Below are 22495 nucleotides of genomic sequence, written 5' to 3'. Positions count from 1 at the left end.
GCTTATTTACATTTTTTCCTCATTCTTCCAAATAAGCATTCTTTCTTGCATATTTTTTTTGAATAATGAATGAATATATCTTAGCTCATTTTTTTCTGATCTTTTTAAGGAGAATTTCCCTACAGTGGAATTACTTGGTAGAGGTGAAAACTATATTGCCAAATTATTTTCCAGAAAGTGGAATCAATTTACATACTTGTTGGCTCTGTAAGAGAATATTCACTTCCAGACTTCCTTACTGTCCCTGGAAACATTCATTCTTTATACTCTTGCCTTTCTGATACATGGAAAAGAGTATATCATAATAATTTGCATCTTTGATTACTAGTATGTTCAAATATTTTCCTATTATTAGTGCATTATTCTAATTTATGGCACATCACCAGTTTGTCTGCTTGGCTCAATTTTCTACTGGAAAGTTTGATTCTCTTTGAGTCATAAAATGTCATTTATTCATGCATTCATTATCCACTCATTTCATAAATATGTTTTCAGTATTTGCTTTCGTGTTTAGCATTGTGCTGAGGATATAAGAATAAGCAAAATGGACCTGGTTGCTGCCTTCTGGAACTTCCAGTTTAGTGGAGATAGACAATTCAACAAGCAATAATGAAAAAAAGTGTAATAAGGAAAAGGAAAGAATAAAATGGGAACATTTGGCTGGGGAAGGAGCTGTAGATCATGGAAACTTCCCAAAGGTAGTGGAATTTAAGCTCTTGATATATATTATTAGACATCTGTACTCTTTGTTGCATATATTTAAAATTTGGCTTTCTCTTAATCTGGTTTGTTTGTTTGTTTGTTTGTTTTACTCTATAGGAGTTTTGCATTTTTAATTGGTCAAATCCACCCATCTTTTCCTTTGGGGTTTCTTCCTTTGCTATCATGCTTAGAGAGGCTTTATCCCCTCCACACACTAAAATTACATATATATTCATCAACACTGCCGGTTTATTTATGTGCTTTAATATGTAATTTAAATAATTCACTTAGAATTTATTTTGATGACAGTTATGAGGTATATAGATCTAATATATCCCTCAACAGATGGCTAACCGTTTATCTCAATATAACTGAATAATCCAACATTTTCTCACAGATTTGAAATGTCATCTTTTTAATGTTCTCAATTCTTCTATGTTCTTGGGTTTATTTCTGGACTTTATATTTAATATTAGTGGTTTATCCTGGACTGTTTTTCATCCTTTCTATAGTAAGCTGAAAGTTGAGCATTTTGCATTTGGTGACGTTCTAGAACACAAAGAAATGGTAGACATTGCTAAGGTATGTGTGTGGGTAGGTGGGAAGTTATTATGGATGGATATCTTTAATTCATTCGATTTTGAGACTTCCAGAGTCTGAAATTCCACGTGGGATCATTGTTAATCTGGCCCATTTTTTGGCTGTCTAAAATCAGTTAGATGCTTTTATGCTGTGTATAATTTTAGCTTCCAGTAGGTGGCAGTACTGCCAAACAGTAAGTATTCAAACTTGCAGGAGCACCGAGGAACAAAATGATGTGGCAGGATTTTAGAATTCCCCCAAGAGTTTTCATTAGAGGAGGCATCAGGGCTGTGCTACTTTTAATGTCATCTTTGTACCCTTGAACAATGGCACAATCAGAAGTGTGTGCTGAATCTGTTCCTAGATGTGTGCAAAACATTAGTGGACGGATTTTTTTAAAGCGGCACCTTGGCCTTGTGGGCATTTCTTCATATACCTCATCCAAAAGTGCCTTTGGGCCCAGCCAATGACTGATTTAAAGCCTGGATATGTGGTTTTAAACAATGTGATTGTGGTGGGATTCAGGTGATTTTTATTTTCTTTATACTTGGTGGTATTTTTCAGATTTTCCACAAAGAACATGTATTGTCTCTGTAATCTGAAAAAAAAAAAAAAAGATCAACACAGGATATGAAAAATATGGTGGTAAAATGGGTGATTGTGTGCCAGAAAAAACTTTACATTCTCTTTTGTTTCAAGAATAGGGGTCCATGCAACAAAATGAGTTCAAGGGGCTCTCTTTATCACTAGAGATCAGCTCAGTGTTATTGCTAATCTGAAAGAAAATTACCAGCAGGAAGCTGAGACAGTTATCTCATGGAACTACACCTGAGAAAGTCCTTTGGTAGGTGACAGGGGAGTAGGGTCAGCTCCTAACAAGATGCATTGGCATACCTAATGGGAGATGGTGAATTACCCATTGCAGCTCTGAGCCAGGGTAGGTTATCGGGACTTTGAGCGCTAAATTTAATTTTAGGACCTGCTATAGTGAAAGAAGATCTATAAATCTTGGAGTGTGTCCACGGGAACTACAAAATTGATCCAAGGCCGGGAAACAGGCACTATGAATAAAAGATAAGGTGGCTGAATTTATTTACCTTAGATATGGAAAGCCTAGCTAGGGAATTAGACAAATCCCCATCTCCATGAATAGCTACTATAGCCCTCCCCAGACATGGAGGTGAGACCTGAATTTATTAACAGTCTTCAGTTGTACAAAGGACAATTGCACGAAAGGTGTTACTTTCACACTGAGGCTAAGGCAAAAGTGAGCACAAATTAACCAAGCAGAAGTGATTTAGGTCTGGCATTTAGAAGAAGGTGCTGAACACCAAGGCTGGGCTTATCTGTTAATAACTCTGCATGTATTTTTTTTAGTAGGAACTAGATTGAAGCTAAGGGTTCAGTATAGTGGAAGGTGGGAGAGGGCAGAGATAGGAGCTGAGAGTGTGCCAGATTGGGCTTCTTCATAATTTCTAAAACAATGGGCCTGAAGTGAATTAAACTTCAGGGGATAGAAATGAACTGCATTCAAGAAAGGATATTAAACTTGAATCAAACCTGATTTATGAGAATCAGGGTTTGAAGACCAGGTAAATTTGGGAGTGGTTACCTGCTTTGCAAAGGAGCAGTCACCCTAGGAGTTTTTAAATAGCATATTCCCACACTGTATTACAAGTATTTGATTTAGAAAATTGTGATTTTTCTCATATAATTTTCAAGGGTACATCTTGATATGAAGCTAGTCATACCTATAGCCATGCATCAATTGCCAACTCACTGGAATACATCTCTGGACTCCAAGAATAAGGCCAAAAACCAGCTGGTGTGTTCTAAATAGAGGTATGCATCGCCTTTTGAGATCTCTTCCAACTCTTTAATCCTTTCACTTTCAATCAAAAAAACTAGAAGACAATTTCAAGGATAATTTCCACAACATCACATATTAGGTTGAACTATATGAAGCTGCCATTTTTTAGGTCAAAAACAGTCAAATATCAGCAATTTCATATAATTCAACCTAATACAATAATTATTCCAGTAGTTTGTCTGTACCTCTCTTGTTCTTCACTAAAGCTAAAAGCTTGAGTATATTTACTTTTTAGGTCAAAATACTGGTGGACTTATAAATGCCTGTGCACATAAATACTGAGAAATTATAGGGTTGGGATTAAAGATGCATCTTGGATAAACCATGTATAGCTCATCCTTTTATTGTGCTGGACTCTGGTGCCTCTTGTCTGACTTTAGGAATTTCAGACTATGGAAAACAAGAAAAGAAGTCCAAAGGCTTGATCTTTCAACCCATGGGAAATTCTGTCTGGGAAATGGGCCAAAGGAAGAACAAGGGAAAATATAACAAAATCTGTATCATGTTACAAGTTTAGTGGAGGAAGAGCACAGCAGAGCTGTGAGCAGAAAAACAAAGTATGTGGCTTCCTCCTTTCTAAAATAGAGTATTGCTTAATGTGTCCTGCTTTTAAGATTCTAAGCATAAGACAAGACACCAAGTACACGTTGGAAAAGTCATCTGCATAGTCATCTAAAATGAGACAAGCTTAGCTTAACTAAAAAGATTTTATTAACAATGTAAAATGTTAAGTATTTTTACGATCTGAGCTAATTCCAGCATGCCCTATAAGATTTAACACTATGCTGATGTGCAGACATCATGCTTCAGATTTCAATTAGAACAAAATATGATAATACTGAATTTTACATTTGAGGGTAATTGTATATGTTACTACACCATTTCCTAACTGGATTACTTCGTTCTCCAAGAAGCTGAAAAAGACACCATTGGATTGAAAGGAAATTAGTTACCCATATGCATTGTATGAAGTTATTAGGATTATTGTGTATTTACAAAATTTAAATACTTTTCATATATGGTTTTTGTTGCATTATAAATTAAGATATTTTTACGTTGAAGCTCTTAGATTCTGACAGAATGGAAGACTAAACGTAAATGAGTGCAGGGAAAGCAATAGGTTGAGGTGGTATATGTTTGATTATAATATTATTCCTAATATTGGTTGGATTTTGAACAGTTTTGCAGTTTTAAATAGATTTCTATGTGTAAAGACTCTCATATGTGATCATTTGTTAACATGAGATCTGCAAGAGCTATAGATATACTATTATACATGACAGAAGTTTTCTCTGTGTAATACTTAAAAAAACCTTTAAATCATTTAAAAATCATAATTCTCATATCTGTCATGGTGTGGTTTGGAGCAGACATGCACAATGTCAGCTTTAAAAATCCTTTTAAAAACAGCCTGCTTTTCGAATCTGTCTTTTTTTTTTTTTTCTTGACAGCAGCTGCTTTCAAATGTAAAATCATTTCAAAGGGCAGCAGGAGGTGGATAAAAGTAATAAGGAAGCATAGAAAACATAGTCAAAAACCAATAACTGTGGTTCAGCCGTCTGGAGGTCCCCAGGTTCAGTGATATTTTCAGGTCTTCCTCGTGGTGGTTTCCAGGAGGAATCACCTAGCTTGAGACGAGACAGCACAGCCCAAAGAACCTCCTCTTCCGTCTTCTAACCAGTGGGTAGGGAGTTAGATTTAGAAGGCTGCTGTCATCTGTGATGGGATAGAATGTACATATGAGTGACGTACAGACAAAACAACTTGTTTTTTATGAATTGGTCTTAAAAATCTACCATCCTTCAAATCCAGCTTTCTCAGTCTCGGCACCATTGACATTTTGGACCAGATCATTCTTTGTTGGGGGCTGTCCTGAGCATTGTAGGATGTTTAGCAGCATCCCTGGCCTCTACTCACTAGATGCCAGTAGCACTCCCCTACCGGTTGTGACAACCGAAAATGTCCCCAGATATGGCCAAGGGGTGGCGGTGAGGGTGAAGCAAAGAGCCCACAGTTGAGAACCACTGCTTAGAGTTAAATCTAACTGCTTAGAGGCAGTTTTTCACTTGGGAGATGTATACTTCTTAGAAAAAGCCCACGCTTTGGAGTAAAACTGGCTTCTTTCCTATACTTTACCACGTACTAGTCCTGTGACTTTGAAAGTGTCATTTTCAAAGCTCGTTAGGCTTCATTTTCCCCATATGTAAAATAAGGCTCAGTAATACTTACCCTAGGTAAGAATTAAATGAAATAATCTAGTAAAAACATTTAGCTTGGGTGGGGACATTGGTGCCTAGCATGGAGGAAACACTCAGTAAATATAGCTATTATTAACTATTTTCCTTTACATAGGACCTTGTCTTACCTCCATCCTACTTTATGCCTCGGGAAGACGCTTCAACTATTTCTCTTGTGTGTGTGTGTGTGTGTGTGGTACGCGGGCCTCTCACTGTTGTGGCCTCTCCCGTTGCGGAGCACAGGCTCTGGATGCGCAGGCTCAGCGGCCATGGCTCACGGGCCCAGCCGCTCCACGGCATGTGGGATCTTCCCGGGCCGGGGCACGAACCCGTGTCCCCTGCATCGGCAGGCGGACTCTCAACCACTGTGCCACCAGGGAAGCCCCAACTATTTCTTGTTGAGTCTTTCCCTAACACTTTCTATAGATATCTGCACATAAGGACATTCAGAGAAGATTGTCACATATTGAATTCACAAGTTGTGGTTTGAAAATTTTAATATGATGACAAGTAGAGAAAGAAATAAACCAGTAAACCAAATACAGTTTAATGAGCTGGGTTTTTGGGAAATAGTGCAGTTCAACAGAGAGTGTGGGTAGAAACTGCCTGTTGGAGCAGAACTGGCCAATGTGGGTTGCAGAGGTTGGAGAAGGACCACAGGGAAATAATCTGGAAATTGCTAGCTGGGGCAGCGCTAAGATATGGTCAGAATGGAACTAGGGGCAACAAAATGGCTGGCTGGCTGGCAACTCTTATATACCTAAGCTTTGCCGGGACTAGTTGCACTGCCCTCCCAGAGCAGAGCTAAAATGTTCCCTCCTTTCCCCATCCTAACGTTGAAGATGCAGGACCTTGAAAAAGAGCCCAGAATCAGGAGTTAGATGAAGTGATTGATATAGTGAAGAATTGTGCCCCACTTCAATAAAACTGGCTTGTAGATGAGGGTTGGTTTTCTTGATTACTGAGAGCCTAGACGCTCAGGAAACTATCAGGAACAAATGAGTCCTGGCTTTCTGGTCCTCTTACATAAATTGTCATCCAAGTGCCCTGGCTTTCCCTCCCCATCCCCCAGGGCTCCCATGTGTCATATTTATTTGTAAATTAGCATCACCAACCAAGTTGACAGTGTTCCTTGGAATGCTGCACTATGTTACACACGTAGATGAAACTAGAGTAGCAAGTCAGAGCCAGGGAAGAAAACAGGTGGCCCAGCTGGGCACATCAGATTAATCAAACACAGCCTTCTCCCCCAGGCTCCCCAGATTAAAATCCTCTCTTAATACTCACACTCTGCTAATGTGGAGAAAAACAGGACTCTGTCTTTTTCATAGTGAAAAATAATTCACTATAATCTGGATGTCAACATTTTGAGGCAAAAAAATAGGACATCTCTCTTTTACAGTTAAACTTGCCCCAGTTAAGATGCTGAAAGCAATGTCAAATCCTATATATAAGCCTGATTTCTCAGAAGAATCTCTGAGATGAAACATAATATATTTGGAGCAGATAGAAACGATAACCATACTCTCTCATCATTTTTAGGACTCTTACTTCTTTAACCACCAAATGATCAGTGAACTTAACCTAATTTGATATGGCCAAGATACAGCAGACCCTGAAGGGTAAAGAATTTTATTTTTTGGTATCTCTTTGAATACTGACTACACTTCCCAAAACTCAAGTTCAACTGGAAGTTAATGCTTCCTTGGAACAGAATTACCAAAACTATGAAGATACTTATAGGAAAGAAAAATCTTATTTCTACTTCTATGAGGCTTGGAGATCTGTTTCCTGAATTCCCATTTATTTCCTGAATTCCCTATATGCTTGCCTTTCTTTAGTCATTTAAGAGATTACACATATAAAATGCAATTCTGATGTGTATCATTCCCACTACATGAGGAAATGTCTACATACGTTGGTATGTTGTATTTACAAAGAAAGTGTGCATGTGTGTGCTTTGGTGGTATATTTGCTCCCGTTCTCTCTTTTTTAGGTATTAAAAGCACACAGGTATTATGAGATTTGTATCAAGACTGACTCTTGTATCTGTGCATTCATTACAGTGAATCAAAAAACCTTTGTGCTATTGAAATTCTCCTCATTCAGCCTTCTTTTCATATATATATGTGTATATATAACATTCACTTGTGAGTGCTATATACACACATGCACACACACATATGTATATAGCATTTATAAGTGAATAGGAAGTGTTAGGATTGATGAGAAAGTGCTCAGATGTTAAGCAAAGGACAGACTGCCTATTAAGGACGACTGCTGTTTGGGGCATCTTAGTTGAGCATTTGTGACACCTTTGCCTAGCCTGGAGCTTGTCTGATCATCACCTAGGGCTGAGGTGACACAAAAGCTCAAAAATTCTTGGCAGAAATTCAGAGCAGCTTTCTACACTCTAGGAAGCTGACACCTGCAGTAAATGCTGAAATTCACTGAGCAGTAAATCTGCCTGGAATGGTTTGAAGTCAATTCAAAGCCAAGGAAAGATGTCTCCCCACATACTGAAATCCTGTCTCTAGAGTGAGGGGCTGTCAACAGAATGTGAGCAAAATGGGATGTTTCCCCACTCATTCTAAACTTTCTGCGTTAATCCATCTGAACTTGCTGGGAAATCTTTGATTTTTATTGGAAATGTTTGAGACTTTTATGGTATCTTTTCTCCAAAGTGCATTCCTTCAGAGAACTGTAACTTAGGAGAGTTTTAAATGTGAAAATAAAAAGTGAGAAAGAGAAGAGGAAGCAGGAAAGGATAGCAGAAAGTGAAAGAAAAGGAAAGTAGGGTATTCAGTCATCAGTAAATTCAAACCCCAGTCATTTAATGTTTAATTCTTGGATGTTTAATGTTTAATCCCTACTAAAGCCAGGGATGCTGCAGTCCCCCAAGGTACAGTAATACCATTTCTCTATTGCTCAAATTTCTTTTGCCAATAAAAGATTTTTTACATAAATGATATGTTAAGAAACAGAAGGACATGAAAATGAGAAGTTTTCAAATAATAAACAGTGTTTGAGTTTAAAGCTATGTTATCTAAGTCAAGAGAAGTGCTTATAATGGAACTGCAGTTGCACATTTCTAATCTGTTAAAAAAGGAGAACTTCAGCTAATCCCAGGGTTCCCAGACATAAGCTGCATCAGCTTCATCTGAGGGCTTATTAAAGCACAGATTGCTGGTCCTACCTCCAGAGTTTCTGAATCAGTAGGTCTGGGGTGGGCCAGGCAATCTGCATTTCTTACAAGTTCCTGGACCTGCTGATACGGCTGGTCCTGAGACCACGTTTTGAGAACCACTGAATTAATCAAAGCTCTACGAAGTGTAGGGCTCTATGTCAGGTGCTGGGGGTAATACCAGATGGGTCCTAAGAGAAAGGTGAACCTTGGCCTCAGGGATCTTTGTCTGAGTAACTAGGAGGCTTCATTAGAAATGCCATTACAGAGATACAAATACAATGCTTTGAGAATTACCAGAGGGGGAAATTACTCCCGTCTGTAAAGAAGACATTTGTGGAAAATTCCTGGGGCCTTGGTGTTCATGCTGGGCTACAAGGTATGGGGAGAACTTGGACATTTGGTGAAGTAGGGGGGCAGGCACTCGGGATGGAGAAAACAGTGTCAAAGGAGGAGGTGAGGGCAGGTCAAAGACAGGGAGGTCAAAGGCAGCCTGAATTTGGGTCCAAGTAAATGGTCCAGTCTGGCTGGAATGAAAGGCATATGAAGGAGGGGATGGTCTAAAACAGAACTACTTAAAATTGTCTAAATAAGGCCATTCCTTCCCTTGCCTCCCTGCCTTTACACACACCATCTCTTTTTTCAGAAAAGTCTTTTCTGACTGCTCCGTGCTTCTACCTTCCTTCATGCTTCCATACAATTGCTATAGCCCTTGGTACATTGTCTGCTTCCAACCCTGTTTAGCCACCATTCTATGAGCAACTCTTTATGAAAGACTTAATAAATTTACCCTTGCTGCCCAGCTCTTCAGCTCCCACTTACTCCTCAACCCTCATTAATTAGGCTTCCGGGCCCTCAATTCCAAGTAAGCTACTTTGGCCAACCTCACCAGTGACTCCCTTGTTGCTAAATCCTATGGACACTTTCAATTCTTATCTAGCTGAACTTCCCCACACTATTAGCCATGACTTCCTTGCAACTTTCTTATTATACTATGTTGAGTTTCTTCTCAGTTTTTTTGTAAACTGCTCTTCTTTTCCCTCAAACCTTACATTTTGGTATTTCAGGGCTCTTCTCTATGTACTCTCCATGGGTGGTCTCAACCATTCTTAGGGCTTTGATTACCACTACACTGCTGACGTTTACATCTGTATTTCCTGTCCTTCTAGCTTGCATGTCTCACCTCAGCATAAGACATGTACATCCATCACAACCACTGAGATCACTCTTGGAGTCCCCCCACATCCAGAACTTCAACTGTCTTGTCCTCTACCTCTACTGGTACCGCTCTGTTCTAATTTAGTGATTGACACCATCGTTCATTCTGCTTTCCAAGTCTGAACTCAGGTTTCATCCTTGATTCTGCTTTGGCCTTATGTACATCAGCCAACTGGTCATATCCTCTTCTCCAAGCCCTGGTCTTTAGGTCAGATTGTAAGCATTTCTCACCTGTCTTATTGTACTTGCCTACTAACTGAATCCCTCCAGTGACCTCAGGATAAAGTCCAAACCTCTTAACATGAATTAGAGGGGCCTCCCCCAACCTCTCTAGTCTCTCTCTCTCTCTTTTTTTTATATATACTGCAATTTTATTTCAATCGCACAAACAAAGTTAGCATGTAGGACATTTAAATGAACAGTACGGTAAAAATAGCAGAGAACCAAAACCTCTAATAAGGAAGTACACCTAAAGCATGAGAATTCAACATTCATTAGTGTTTCATCTTCAGTTTTGATTGACACTTGATGCTTGCAAAATTTTGAAACAAACTTTGAGATCACGATGACTATTCTGAAGAGATTTCAGCATAAGCACTAAGATTGGTACATTCGGTTGGTTTGCAATTGACTTGTTAGCCATTTACACAGTATATAGTACAGATTTGTCACAGGTCAGATCACAGTGTTGAAGGAAAGAAGTACCTTCCTGTAATTAGAAAGGATGCCCTAAACTGCACTCAGCTTAAGACATCCAATGTACAAGAGCATGAAAACCATCATAATATTGTGCCTCCAAGAAACATAGTTTTGATAAGGAAAATAAACTAAGCTTCTGTTTCCCATCTTAATTACTGAAATCTCTAACAATGACAAAACTGTCACATAGGACAGTAAATGTATACAGTAATTCAATCAAACTTCTTGGAAAGAACACATTTAGCAATCTGGGATAATGCAGAACGACAGGAAATAAAACGTGATTCAACACTGGTTTTTTTTTTTGTCATTTTACACAGATATCATGTTAATATCAGACCAAGGCACGACACATTTAGTGCATAAACCAGTTTCTTTTTTAAGATCTAGCATTTTTACTGTAGTCTTTTATCTTACTTTGGACCACTTGTACCCAGTACTCTATCCTACTATAGACTGTTTAACTTGATCAACAAAATCAAAAGTGATTTCTGAGCAGATTTATGGGGGACATAAACATTTGTATCATCAAAACGTTTGCATAACCAAAAGTACAATAATAAAGATGAAAATGCTACCTATTTCTTTTAGAAAGTAGTACTTCATAAGCTTGCTGCATCTTTAATGTCTTCACTATTGGATGACAATGAATAGTTGATAGAAGAAAAGAACTGTATACTTTAATTATGATAGCACATCCATCACAGATCTAAAAATGAAGTTTCTACAGAAACAGAACTATTTTAACAAGGGAAAAATTTCCCTCATTCAAACCTCTTTGAAGTGGTAATGGCTGCAAACTTGCAGCACTTAGAAAACTATGCTATCAACAAGTTCTGTCTTTAAGAACTTAGATTAAGAAATCTAGATAGCAGATGAAAGTGGATTATTTCTTCAAAATTTTAGTACAACTACTGATAATCAAAAGTTTCAAAGCAAATATGGCACATAACAACTCAAGCATAAATCAAGATGGAGAGCCTGGAGAATTTTGATTTCCTAAAATTTCAAAAAATTCTATCATTGCAACATACAGGATTTCTCCTCTACTTTAATCTTAGAAGTTTCAAAGAAAAAGGAGTGGATAACATACACACACGTGAGTGCCCACACAAACACGCACACACACATGCACACATGGTGGTAAGTAGAGTATTTAGTCCCTTCCTCCCACTACCTAAATCTCACTTTATTTATTAAAAGAAAATTATGCAGGACCCCCCTCACTGTTTTCCCTTTATCTGATGATTTCTGTGACCTTAATTGCTGCCATCATTGTTACTTTTCTAGTATTTCAACAGAAGATTCAAAAGCAGCTTTGTAGCCAGGAACGTGTACCTGAACACCTGTATAACTGCAGGGTGCTAAGGTAATAACAACTGCCAAATTCAGGGATGGAACTTTTGAGTTCCACAGTAAGATGTAATTCATGTGAAGCTCAGAATCATGTTTCAGACCATTGAACTTACTCAAGTTAAAATACAAATAGCTGAAGACATGATGTAAAAGATTAAGTACTTGATGCTGTTAACATATTTACCACTTAAAGTCAGAAAATATTCCTCATTATTATTCATGCAGATAACTGAGAACAAAGATAGTGCAGAAACTAACTTTGAATAAAAAATTATTCCTTCTCTTCTTTCCACTCCCCTATACTCTACAAAATGTTTTCCCTGGGACTAGGCCTTGAAAAGGCCACTACATATTAGTTTGACATGCATTACTGTCTGCAATTTAAAAAAGCTAATTTTGTGGTGGTTTTTAAATTTTATAATTTATAATTACATTATAAAAATGTCCACATGCATAAATCTAAAACAGGTTGAAAACCTACAGTGAATCTACAATATATTGTTTTACATTTGACCACTGGTTTGTGTTACGTAGGAGTCACAGATTTGGTAAAACATTGTAACAATTTAGGCAGGCATCTAAATCTTTAAATTATGGACAAATTTTATGTTTGAATCTACAAAATTGCATGAAGGCTAAACTCGAGAGACTTCCTATCATTCTAAAATTCCTCACTCTGAACAAATCATTTTTAGGACACTTTCTTATAAATATCACCCTTTGAAAGCACATACAATTCCATTTGTTCCACATTTTGTGATCTTAACCTACATAGGGCTGATCTCGATTATTCATGGAATATCAAATATGATAGGAAGACAAACCTGAGAGAAACATTTATAATACAATAGCATAACTTGCTAAATTCCTCATCACCACTCTCTGAAAAAAACTTTTCAAGCCTTTCTCCTCTTTATGTTAGCAATGGATTGTGGAAAATGTGCGATTTTCTCTTGACATGAAAATATTTCAATGCACGGTGATCTTGCCTGATGGATTCAGTATTTTCTGCATAACTGATACAGGAACTCCTATACAACTCTCTTCCATCCTGTTGTAAAGGTCAGAAAAAAGCAGCAAACTGGGAGGGAAACAGCTTATCACCAGGGTAGAAATGTCTGAAGTCTTTCAGAGTATGTTGGTTTTTCCCTCCTTTGTCTCCATTTTCTTCTTACAGCTCACAAAATGTAAGGGTTTTGTTGTTGTTACCACAGTTGTTCTTTGTAGGTTTTTTTCCCCCTTTCTCCAGATTAAAGTCCTATCTCTCCTTAGTTTGATTCTCTATGCAGGATTTGACTTGCTCAGTTCCTGCCTGATTGCATCAGTGAGCTCTTTCTTTTAGCTTAGTTAATTCTTTTCTCATTTCATCTAAAATATCCTGCTTCAGCCTGTCATAGTCCAGTCCCTCCGCCTGGACTCCGTTGGCACTGGGCTGTGACGAGGGAGCAGATTTTGGTCTGTGTAATGAATCATAGGGCCTGTTGTCAGAAACAATCTGATTTTTCCTTGGAGAATCCCGTCTGGAAATAACAGGTGACTTGCTGCCATTCATTGTATTTGTTCTTTCCCAAGGTTTTCTTGTCGGTTCAGGTGTACTTGTTGAAGGGGCCTTAGAAGTTACAGGCTCTGAATCTTCATTTTTGTCCTCTTTTTGTTCTGTTTCTATTGTTGATCCCTTTTCAGCAATTCTTCTCCTCCTGGCCAGCAGGGCACTCATTACTTCCATTAAACCACTACCCCCCTAACGAAAGGGATCCTTTTCCACGACCCATATCTGTTTTAGATGAGGCCGAATTCACACCAGTGGTATTCCCTCCGCTTGGGAAAGAGGCATCCTCCATCGTGACACTTGCCTAAGTTTTGCTCCAGCAACCGCAGCTGCAAGTCCAGTTAAAGGGCCATGGTCTTCAGACATGGATCCCCCCCAAAATCCAGATGCAGGGAGGGGAGGAGCAGGAGTTGGGGGGGAGGGGGTACCTGATTAGGAAGAGGTGGTGGAGGAGGCGGGGTGGGGGGGAGCTGAGGACGGAAGTGGAGGGGGTGGAGGGGGCCCTGGGGGAGGAGGGAGCGTGGCTGATGCCTGGGCAGGACCTGGTGGGTCCTGGTGGGAGTGGAGTCGGGGGTGGAGGTGCAGGTGGCCCCAAGACAATGCCCTGTTGGGCCGGAGATTCCGCGGCTGCGAGGCTGCCGGCGAGCCTGACTCAGAAGCAGAGGAGTGTTCAAAGAGGCAGGGGCAGCGGCATTTGCAATTCTTAGCTCTCGCTCCCATTCCAGCTGCTCCCTTTCTAGCTGCTCTTGCCGCTCTCTTTCTGGCCTTTCCCAGTACAGTCTCTCCAGCCTCTCCCGCTCTTGTCTCTCCCACTCTAGATGATCCTGACGTTCCCCTTCTTGTCTCTCTCTCTCCAGCTGCTCCTGTTCTGGTCGCTCTCTCCAGCCTTTCCCTTTCTAACCCTCTCCAATCTCTTCCTTTGCATTCTTTCTCTCTCCAGCCTTTCCCGCTCCAGCGCCTTTTGTCATTGCTGTTCTTGTAGTTGCCTTCTTTGAATTTCCAATTCTTCTTGTGATGGGCCATTCTGAACTTCAGCAGGTAGTTGTGAATTTTGTCTAGGCAATGTTGGCCTTGTTTCCTGTGAATTCAACACTTCTAAGGCATGCATCACTTCTAGAAGGCAACACTTCTAAGGTACTTGCGAAGACATTGGCATTTTCTTTGCTGCCAAAGTTGAGACCATACACCTGTCTAGCATCCCACCATTGGTGGAAGGTCTGTGTAGCTTGATTGTACTTCAACCCTTTAGGAATGGCACAATATATCATGACCTGCTGGTCCTGAATCTTCCTGCCCACCACTCTGAATGTGTTGTTGCCTGTATGATGATATATATGAACTCGGTTGAACCACCAGCTGGCACCCACTTTTTTTTTTTAAATTTATGTATTTATTTATTTTTATTTTTGGCTGTGTTGGGTCTTCGTTTCTGTGCAAGGGCTTTCTCTAGTTGTGGCAAGCGGGGGCCACTCTTCATTGTGGTGCGTGGGCCTCTCACGATCGCACCCTCTCTTGTTGCAGAGCACAGGCTCCAGATGCGCAGGCTCAGTAGTTGTGGCTCAGGGGCCCAGTTGCCCGGCGGCATGTGGGATCCTCCCAGACCAGGGCTTGAACCCGTGTCCCCCACACTAGCAGGCAGATTCTCAACCACTGCGCCACCAGGGAAGCCCTGGCACCCACATTTTATTGGCATCATCATAAACCATCACAGCAGCTCTTGCCTGACAGATACTCTGTTCACTTACTATTTTAAATGTATCCTGCCACTCCCTTCTGGTCTGTAGAGTTTCTGCTGAAAAATCAGCTGATAACCTTATGGGAGTTCCCTTGTATGTTATTTATTGCTTTTCTCTTGCTGCTTTTAATATTTTCTCTTTACCTTTAATTTTTGTCATTTTGATTACAATATGTTGTGGTATATTCCTCTGTGGGTTTATCCTGTATGGAACTCTCTATGCTTCCTGGACTTGGAAGATTGTTTCCTTTCCCAGGTTAGGGAAGTTTCTAGCTATTATCTCTTCAAATATTTTCTTGGGTCCTTTCTCTCTCTCTTCTCCTTCTGGGACCCCTAGAATGTGAATGTTAGTGCACTTAATGTTGTTCCAGAGGTCTCTCACACTGTCCTCATTTATTTTCATTCTTTTTTCTTTTTTCTGCTCCACAGCAGTGATTTCCCCTACTCTGTCTTCCAGCTCACTGATCCATTCTGCTTCATTTACTCTACTATGGATTCCTTCCAGTGTGTTTTTCACTTCAGTTATTGTATTGTTCAACTCTGTTTGGTTGTTCTTTATATTTTCTAAGTCTTTGTTAAAAAATCCTTCTAACTTATCCATTTTTCTCCTGAGTTCTTGGATCACCTTTACAATCGTTACTCTGAACTCTTTCTCGGGTAGATTGCCTATCTCTACATCACTTAGTTCTTCTGGAGTTTTATTTTGTTCCTTCATCTGAAACACATTCCTCTGCCACCTCATTTTGGGTTAATTACGTTTCTCACCTTTGGAGAAGTAGCCGTCTGTAGGAAATGTCCTATGGGTTCCAGCAGTGCACTCACCCAAGGGCCAGGGGCCAGCGGTCCCAGGGTAGTGTCTGGCCTGTGTTAGCAGACTACAGTCTACTGGATCGTAGTTTTCTTCCTTCTGATTTCTGCCCCCTGGTGGGTGAGGCTGGTCTAGAAGCATGTAGGCTTCCTGGCAGGAAGGGCTGATGCCTGCCCACTGGTGGGTAGAGCTGGGTCCTGGCCCTCTGGTGGGCAGGCTGTGTGATCAAGAAGTCTTTAGGCAACCTGACTGCTAATGCGTGGGGCTGTGGGGCTGTATTCCCACCTGTTAGTTGTTTGGCCTGAGGCATCCGGCACTGAAACCTACAAGCTGTTGGGTGGGTCCGGGTCTTGGTGCTAAAGACCCAAGCAAGATGTCTGCCTCAAGGAGAGTTCATGCAGATGAATAATCCCCAATATATCTGCCACCAGCTTTTTTTTTTTTTTTTTTTTTTTTTTTTTTTTTGCAGTACGCGGGCCTCTCACTGTTGTGGCCTCTCCCGTTGTGGAGCACAGGCTCCGGACGCACAGGCTCAGCGGCCATGGCTCACGGGCCCAGCCGCTCCGCGGCATGTGGGATCTTCCTGGACCGGGGCACGAACCCGTGTCCCTTGCATTGGCAGGCAGATTCTCAACCACTGCACCACCAGGGAAGCCCTGCCACCAGCTTTTATGGCTCCAGCATGAGCCACAGCCACCCCGCCTCCCCTGCCTCCCCAGGAGACTCTCCAAGACCAGCAGGTAGGTCTGGCCCAGGCTCCTCTGAGGTTACTGCTTTTGCCTTTGGCCCTGGTGCATGTGAGATTTTGTGCAATCCCTGTAAGAGTTAAGTCTCTGTTTCTCCCAGTCCTGTGGAGCTCCTGCAAATAAGCCCCACTGGCCTTCAAATCCAAATGCTCTGGGGGGCAGCTCTTCCCAATGCCAGACCCCCGGGCTGGGAAGCCTGATGTGGGCCTCAGAACTCTCACTCCTGTGGGAGAGCCTCTGCAAGGTCACCCAAGGTGGGGTGGTGGGGGGAGGAGGTTAAGGATTTGGTTATATTTCAAGGGCACCCCTCCTACTGTCTCGTTGTGCTTTCTTCTTTATGCCTTTAGATGTAGAAGATCTTTTTCTGTAGGTTCCAGTCTTTTCTGTCGATGGTTGTTCAGATGTTAGTTGTGATTTTGGTGTGTTCATGAGTGGAGGTAAGCTCAAGGTCCTTCCACTCTGCCATCTTGAAAGACTCCCTCTAGTCTCTCTCTTAAGCCTCTTTTCTTTTTTAAAATTTATTTATTTTAATTTTGGCTGCATTGGGTCTTTGTTGCTGTGCATGGGCTTTCTCTAGTTGCGGTGAGTGGGGGCTACTCTTTGTTGCAGTGCACGGGCTTCTCACTGAGGTGGCTTCTCTTGTTGCAGAGCACGGGTTACAGGTGTGCAGACTTCAGTAGTTCTGGCACATGGGCTCAGCAGTTGTGGCTTGCAGGTTCTAGAGCGCAGGCTTAGTAATTGTGGCACACGAGCTTAGTTGCTCCATGGCATGTGGGATCTTCCCAGACCAGGACTCGAACCCGTGTCCCCTGCATTGGCAGGCAGATTCTTAACCACTGCACCACCAGGGAAGCCCTTAAGCCTCTTTTCTAACCACTTTCCCAAATAATGAAGTGCTTATAGTTCATCAAAATGCCCTGCTCTGTCATCTCCTCAGACACCTTCACACATTCAGAATCTTCTTCCTAGACTGTCTTCTTTCCATCTTCTTCTTTAGCTAATTTCAATTTATCCTAAAAAATCTCAGCTCAGATACTTTTCAAAAAGCAATTCTCAATTACTCCTGTCTTCTCCTTCCCCATTTACAGCTAAAATCTGACTAGGTGAGACTCCAATATGCCCTTGTAGCAACCTGTATCTAATAGTTGCATTTTAAGCGCTATTTTTTTTGTCTTTCCAATAGTATGTGTGAGTGTGTGTGTGTGTGTGTGTGTGTGTTAGTTGTTTCCAGAGTTCACATGTCATACCCTGAAGGCTCCATCACAATCTCTGCAAGGGGAGGCTTATGTCATTTGAAAAAGCTTCCCAGGTGATTCTCATCCCATTCTGTCCTGTTGAGATGGAGAGCCTCTAGGGGGAGTCATCCCCAGCACCTGACACAGAATGTGGCATATTGTAAGTGACTATCACACGTTGGATGATGGTGGGGTCAAGGAATGATGAGGTGAGAAGTCTGTTTTTCCTTCAGTGGACAATGTGTAGACACATAAAATTTGTGAGTAGTGGCTCAACATAATTAATGTATTTAGAAACTGATGTGTGATCAGTGATGAGTAGATTAGATTGGAGGAGTGGGGGAGGGATAGCATATGTCACGCTGAATCCTGGGCAAAATGTTGTAGAGATTGCAAAGAATCTGGGGTAACCAGTAAAACTGCCTAGAGTGGAATTCCCTGGTGGTGCAGTGGTTAAGAATCCGCCTGCCAATGCAGGGGACATGGGTTCAAGCCCTGGTCTTGGGAGATCCCACATGCCACAGAGCAACTAAGCCTGTGAGCCACAACTACTGAGCCTGCACGCTGCAACTACTGAAGCCCGTGAGCCTAGAGCCTGTGCTCTGCAACAAGAGAAGCCACCACAGTGAGAAGCCCACGCACTGCAATAAAGAGTAGCCCCTGCTCGCCACAACTGGAGAAAGCCCACGTGCAGCAACGAAGACACAACAGAGCCAAAAATATTAATTAATTAAAAAACAAAACAAAAAACTGCCCAGAGTGACATTCAGACAGCAACTTGAGGCACAGAAAGTCTTTATACGAGGTGCTGCGGAAGGACTTAAAAAGTCATATCCAGGCTAGCAAGTGGCATAACTGCTCAGTGTTCTTCAGCCAGATGCCAGAGAACTCTTCCGCCTGCCATGGCTATATTGGTTCTAGTTATGCATGTCCAGACTGGAGTGGATCAGGGGTGTAGAGAATGGGGGAACTGTTCCTAGGCCCAGTTTAGTCTGGAGTAGGACTGTCTGCAGGAGGGGGCCCATTCTAGAACAGCTGCAATTCCTGACTGATCCACTTCAGACAGACTCTAATGCATGGTACCACCAACCAAATTCTAGGCAAGAGTAAATGTATTGACACACCGCACAGCATTCATGAAGTCAGAAGTTTGGAAAAGGTGAAACTGTCTTTCAGGCTTAAATTATTCCTGCAGTGTTTTGTTTGATTACAGCCTGCATTTAGAAGATGCTTGTCCTTCACTTTCCCATCTCCTTTTAGCCTTTGTCAGTAACTTTGCAGGCTCTACACAGGTGGTTCCATTTGTAATCCATTTGACACAGCAAGACTCTCATAATTAATGAAGCTCCCTGCAGCACTGCCAGTGACCTGGAATGTAGGACGGGAGAGGTGCTGAAGCAGAGAAAAGGACAGCGGGCTGAGAGCCAGGAGACCTGGACATTGCCAGGAGGCTGCCAGGAGCTGGAGCCGAGCAAGGGAGTTTTCTTCTGTGCACCTCTGTCTCCAGCCGTAAGCTGGAAGCACGGAAGCAAAGGTCCCATCTCAAATAAAGGCATAATCACTAACCATTACAACTCCTGATCTTGGCCACCTTCCTTTATTTGTCACTGGAAATCAATTTAAAACATTATTGTTGTTGAGTCAAGTTTTGATTGTGGTGGGAAGGTGGGAAGATAGGATTCAATCTTGAAATGCTAAAATCAACATGGAAGAGTTTCTGACTTGAGGGACAGGATGGAGTCTGGAGAACAGGGGATTCAGAGCATTTCCAGGGTGGGTTCCCCACATGCACCCCGTACGTGCCCGGCAGGATTTCCACATGGTCAGGGTTTGAGTAGGAAAAAGGGGGACCAGGAGCAGTATCTTTTCCCTTTTTCTCTCTGCTTCAAACTCACGTGTAAATAGAATGAAAAGAGAGAGGAAAGAAGCAGCCAGAAGGAAAACAGATGGCTCTCTATAATGCTTTTCATCCAGTTAGAATTGTTTTGACAATAAGGTCCTACAGAAAAAAACTGGAACACATTTTCCCACATTTCACCACACACCATTTTCTGCATAGATTAGACCTGTATAATAAATCAATCGCCTGAAAAGAATTCCAGGAAGGTCATGGGGCAGTCCCTATGCTCTATCTTGGGATACGCAGAGAGAGGGATCTGGCTGATCTGCTTATTAAAATAGTGCCGCATGCATCTGCTAAACAATGTTCCCATGGTGACTCCAGCAGACCTGCTCTCCTTCCTTCAGGCCTTCTCAGACATCCCAGTGGAGACCCACATTCCCCTTCTCCACCGCTCCACTCCCAGTGACGTCATGCTGTGAGTACCCATTAAACATGCCCAGAACAGAGATGTAGCTTCACGTGCTAAGGGTTCCCATTTCTCCCCCAAATGAAGAAACCTTAATTTCCCATAAGACTTCACCTGAATTTAAAAAATTATTTGAAAATCTTACAGCATTACTCCCTCCTGAAGAAGTCCTTTTATCTCCTAGCTTTTTCCTTTTCATGGCCCAGATGGATTTAGGATTCAAGTCCTGGGCATCACTTGTTTCGATTTTTCCCTTTTCACTTGTGTTTTTACTCATAGTATCAATCATTCATTACTATTATTATATTTTAAAAATGTATTTAAAATTCTAATTATTTTTTCCATATATAAAAGTAATGCAAAGTGATACAAAATATTTCTACTATAATTTTGGATTTCTCTGGCCACACCACTTGACATGTGGGATCTTAGATCCCTGACCAGGGATCGAACCCACACCCCCTGCAGTGGAAGCACAGAGTCTTAACCACAGGACTGCCAGGGAAGTCCCAGTATTTCTATTATACTTTTTATGATTATAAAAATGTCCCAAGTAAAGAAAATATAATTTCTATTTTTCCAATAACGCCCAATTCAAAAACTGTTGGATGAACTTTCACTAAATATAGAGGGAATGTTTCAGATATTTAATTTAAAATATAGGCTATGACATCCATGAAACTCAGCCTGGGGGTCCCTGGGTTGTCATCCTCCTAAGCAACTGGATGTGAAGTAAAAGAAGAACAACCACGTCCTGTTGGTGAGGGGTGGGGGGACTTGCCCTACATAATAAGAAGGTGAGGATAGCTTCAGACATGAGCCCCAAATCCAAAGTCTCAGGGATCAATATTCTGGAGAGCTGGCTCAGGATCAACCTTTCATGGACGCTATACATAGTCTGCTTCAGAGTGAAATGTAGCAGGTATTGTTCAATTTGATGATGATTTGGAGTTTTCCTGAACTAGGTTGGTGGGCCAGCTGGTAAATATCAATAATAACAATAACAACAACAATAATAATGCATCTGTTGAGCGCTTGCTCTCTGTAAGGTCAGTAGTGGGAATTGACATGCGTTTAATCATTTAACCCTTACAACAATCCTCTGAAGTAGGTGGTCTAAATTCTTTTTCAGATATAAGGAAATGTACATTTCCAGAAGTTAAACTACTTGTCCCAGGAAAATGGCAGAGCAAGCATCGGAACCCAAGGCTAGCCTTAACCATGCTTATTTCTAGCAGCAAACTTGCAGGCTGTGTCCAGAGGGCTCTCATCACTACAACACTCTGTAGTAAAACACTGTTTTCTTAAAACCCTACAAGGCCTCCCAAACACTGTATCCACGGCTCAAGCCAGGAACCCTCGGTCAGCAGGCCCTTCAGCAGGGGGTGCTTGCAGTTACCTGATGCACCACATTGCCCGTCTCTTCTTTTCTTTTCTTTTTTTTCTTAATTTTCTTATTATTAAATTTTATTTTATTTTTAATTGAATTTTATTTCTTTTATACAGCAGGTTCTTATTAGTTATCCACTTTATACCTATTAGTGTACATATGTCAATCGCCCGCCTCTTATTTTCTGTTACCTGCCTCCATGCCTTGCAGCTCAGGTCACACTACACTGTCTGGTATTATCACCTCCACCTCACCACCTTCTGCCACGCTGCTCCTTGAGCCAAGCGGAGCTCCCGCTCTGCTGCCAAATCCTCTCCCTCCTTACCCAGAGGCAAGCAGCTCCCTGCCCTCCCTCCCGCCTGGGCTTTGCTCGGTGGTGGAAATATATCAGTGTATCTTTCTTACTTCTAAAAACCCTTTCTCCACCCTCTATGGACCGCTCTCTGAAGCTGATGCTTCCCTTAAGGCTGCTCTAGCCATATGTGCTTAGTGAAAGTGATTATTATTAGTCCTTTGTACATATCTTCAGACTCTGGGGCAGCAAAGTTGGGTGCAGGTTGAACAAACATTCAATGTTTACGCTGGGTGTTATTCTACTATGTTCCGAGCATTTCTCTAGGTACTGAAGATAAAACAGTTAACAAAAGCATACAGAGGCCCTTCCCTCACAGAACTTACATTCTAGTGAATATCCCCTTTCCGTGTTTCTGCTTCCTTTTCTGGTGTATACTCCCATAGGATAGTTCCGGAGACAGGCTACCTGGGATCACATCCCAGACTTTCTACATACAGTCTGTGTGACCTTGGCCAAATTAGTTAACCTCTCTGTGCCTCAGTTTCCTGTAAATTGGGAAACATAAATAGCATTTCCCTCA

At 41.4% G+C, this 22495-nt stretch overlaps 1 protein-coding gene and 1 pseudogene across 1 annotated transcript in view; both read right to left on the bottom strand.

Annotated features, from left to right (window-relative positions):
- Positions 1–868: 868 nt before the first annotated feature.
- Positions 869–22495, bottom strand: part of RGS7BP (regulator of G protein signaling 7 binding protein) — a 121989-nt gene continuing 100362 nt past the window's right edge. The window contains exon 6 of the mRNA XM_059062321.2: positions 869–4870. Within this exon, the coding sequence (XP_058918304.1) occupies positions 4779–4870 (92 nt within the window). The 3' untranslated portion in view covers positions 869–4778. The remainder of the gene's footprint in view (positions 4871–22495) is intronic.
- Positions 12764–14733, bottom strand: LOC131755631 (protein enabled homolog pseudogene; annotated as a pseudogene).

Source organism: Kogia breviceps, chromosome 4 (assembly GCF_026419965.1).
Source record: "Kogia breviceps isolate mKogBre1 chromosome 4, mKogBre1 haplotype 1, whole genome shotgun sequence".
In the NCBI taxonomy this organism is placed as follows: Eukaryota; Metazoa; Chordata; class Mammalia; order Artiodactyla; family Physeteridae; genus Kogia; species Kogia breviceps.
The sequence above is the reverse complement of the archived record's forward strand: the minus strand, read 5'-3'. Positions and strand labels throughout refer to the sequence as shown.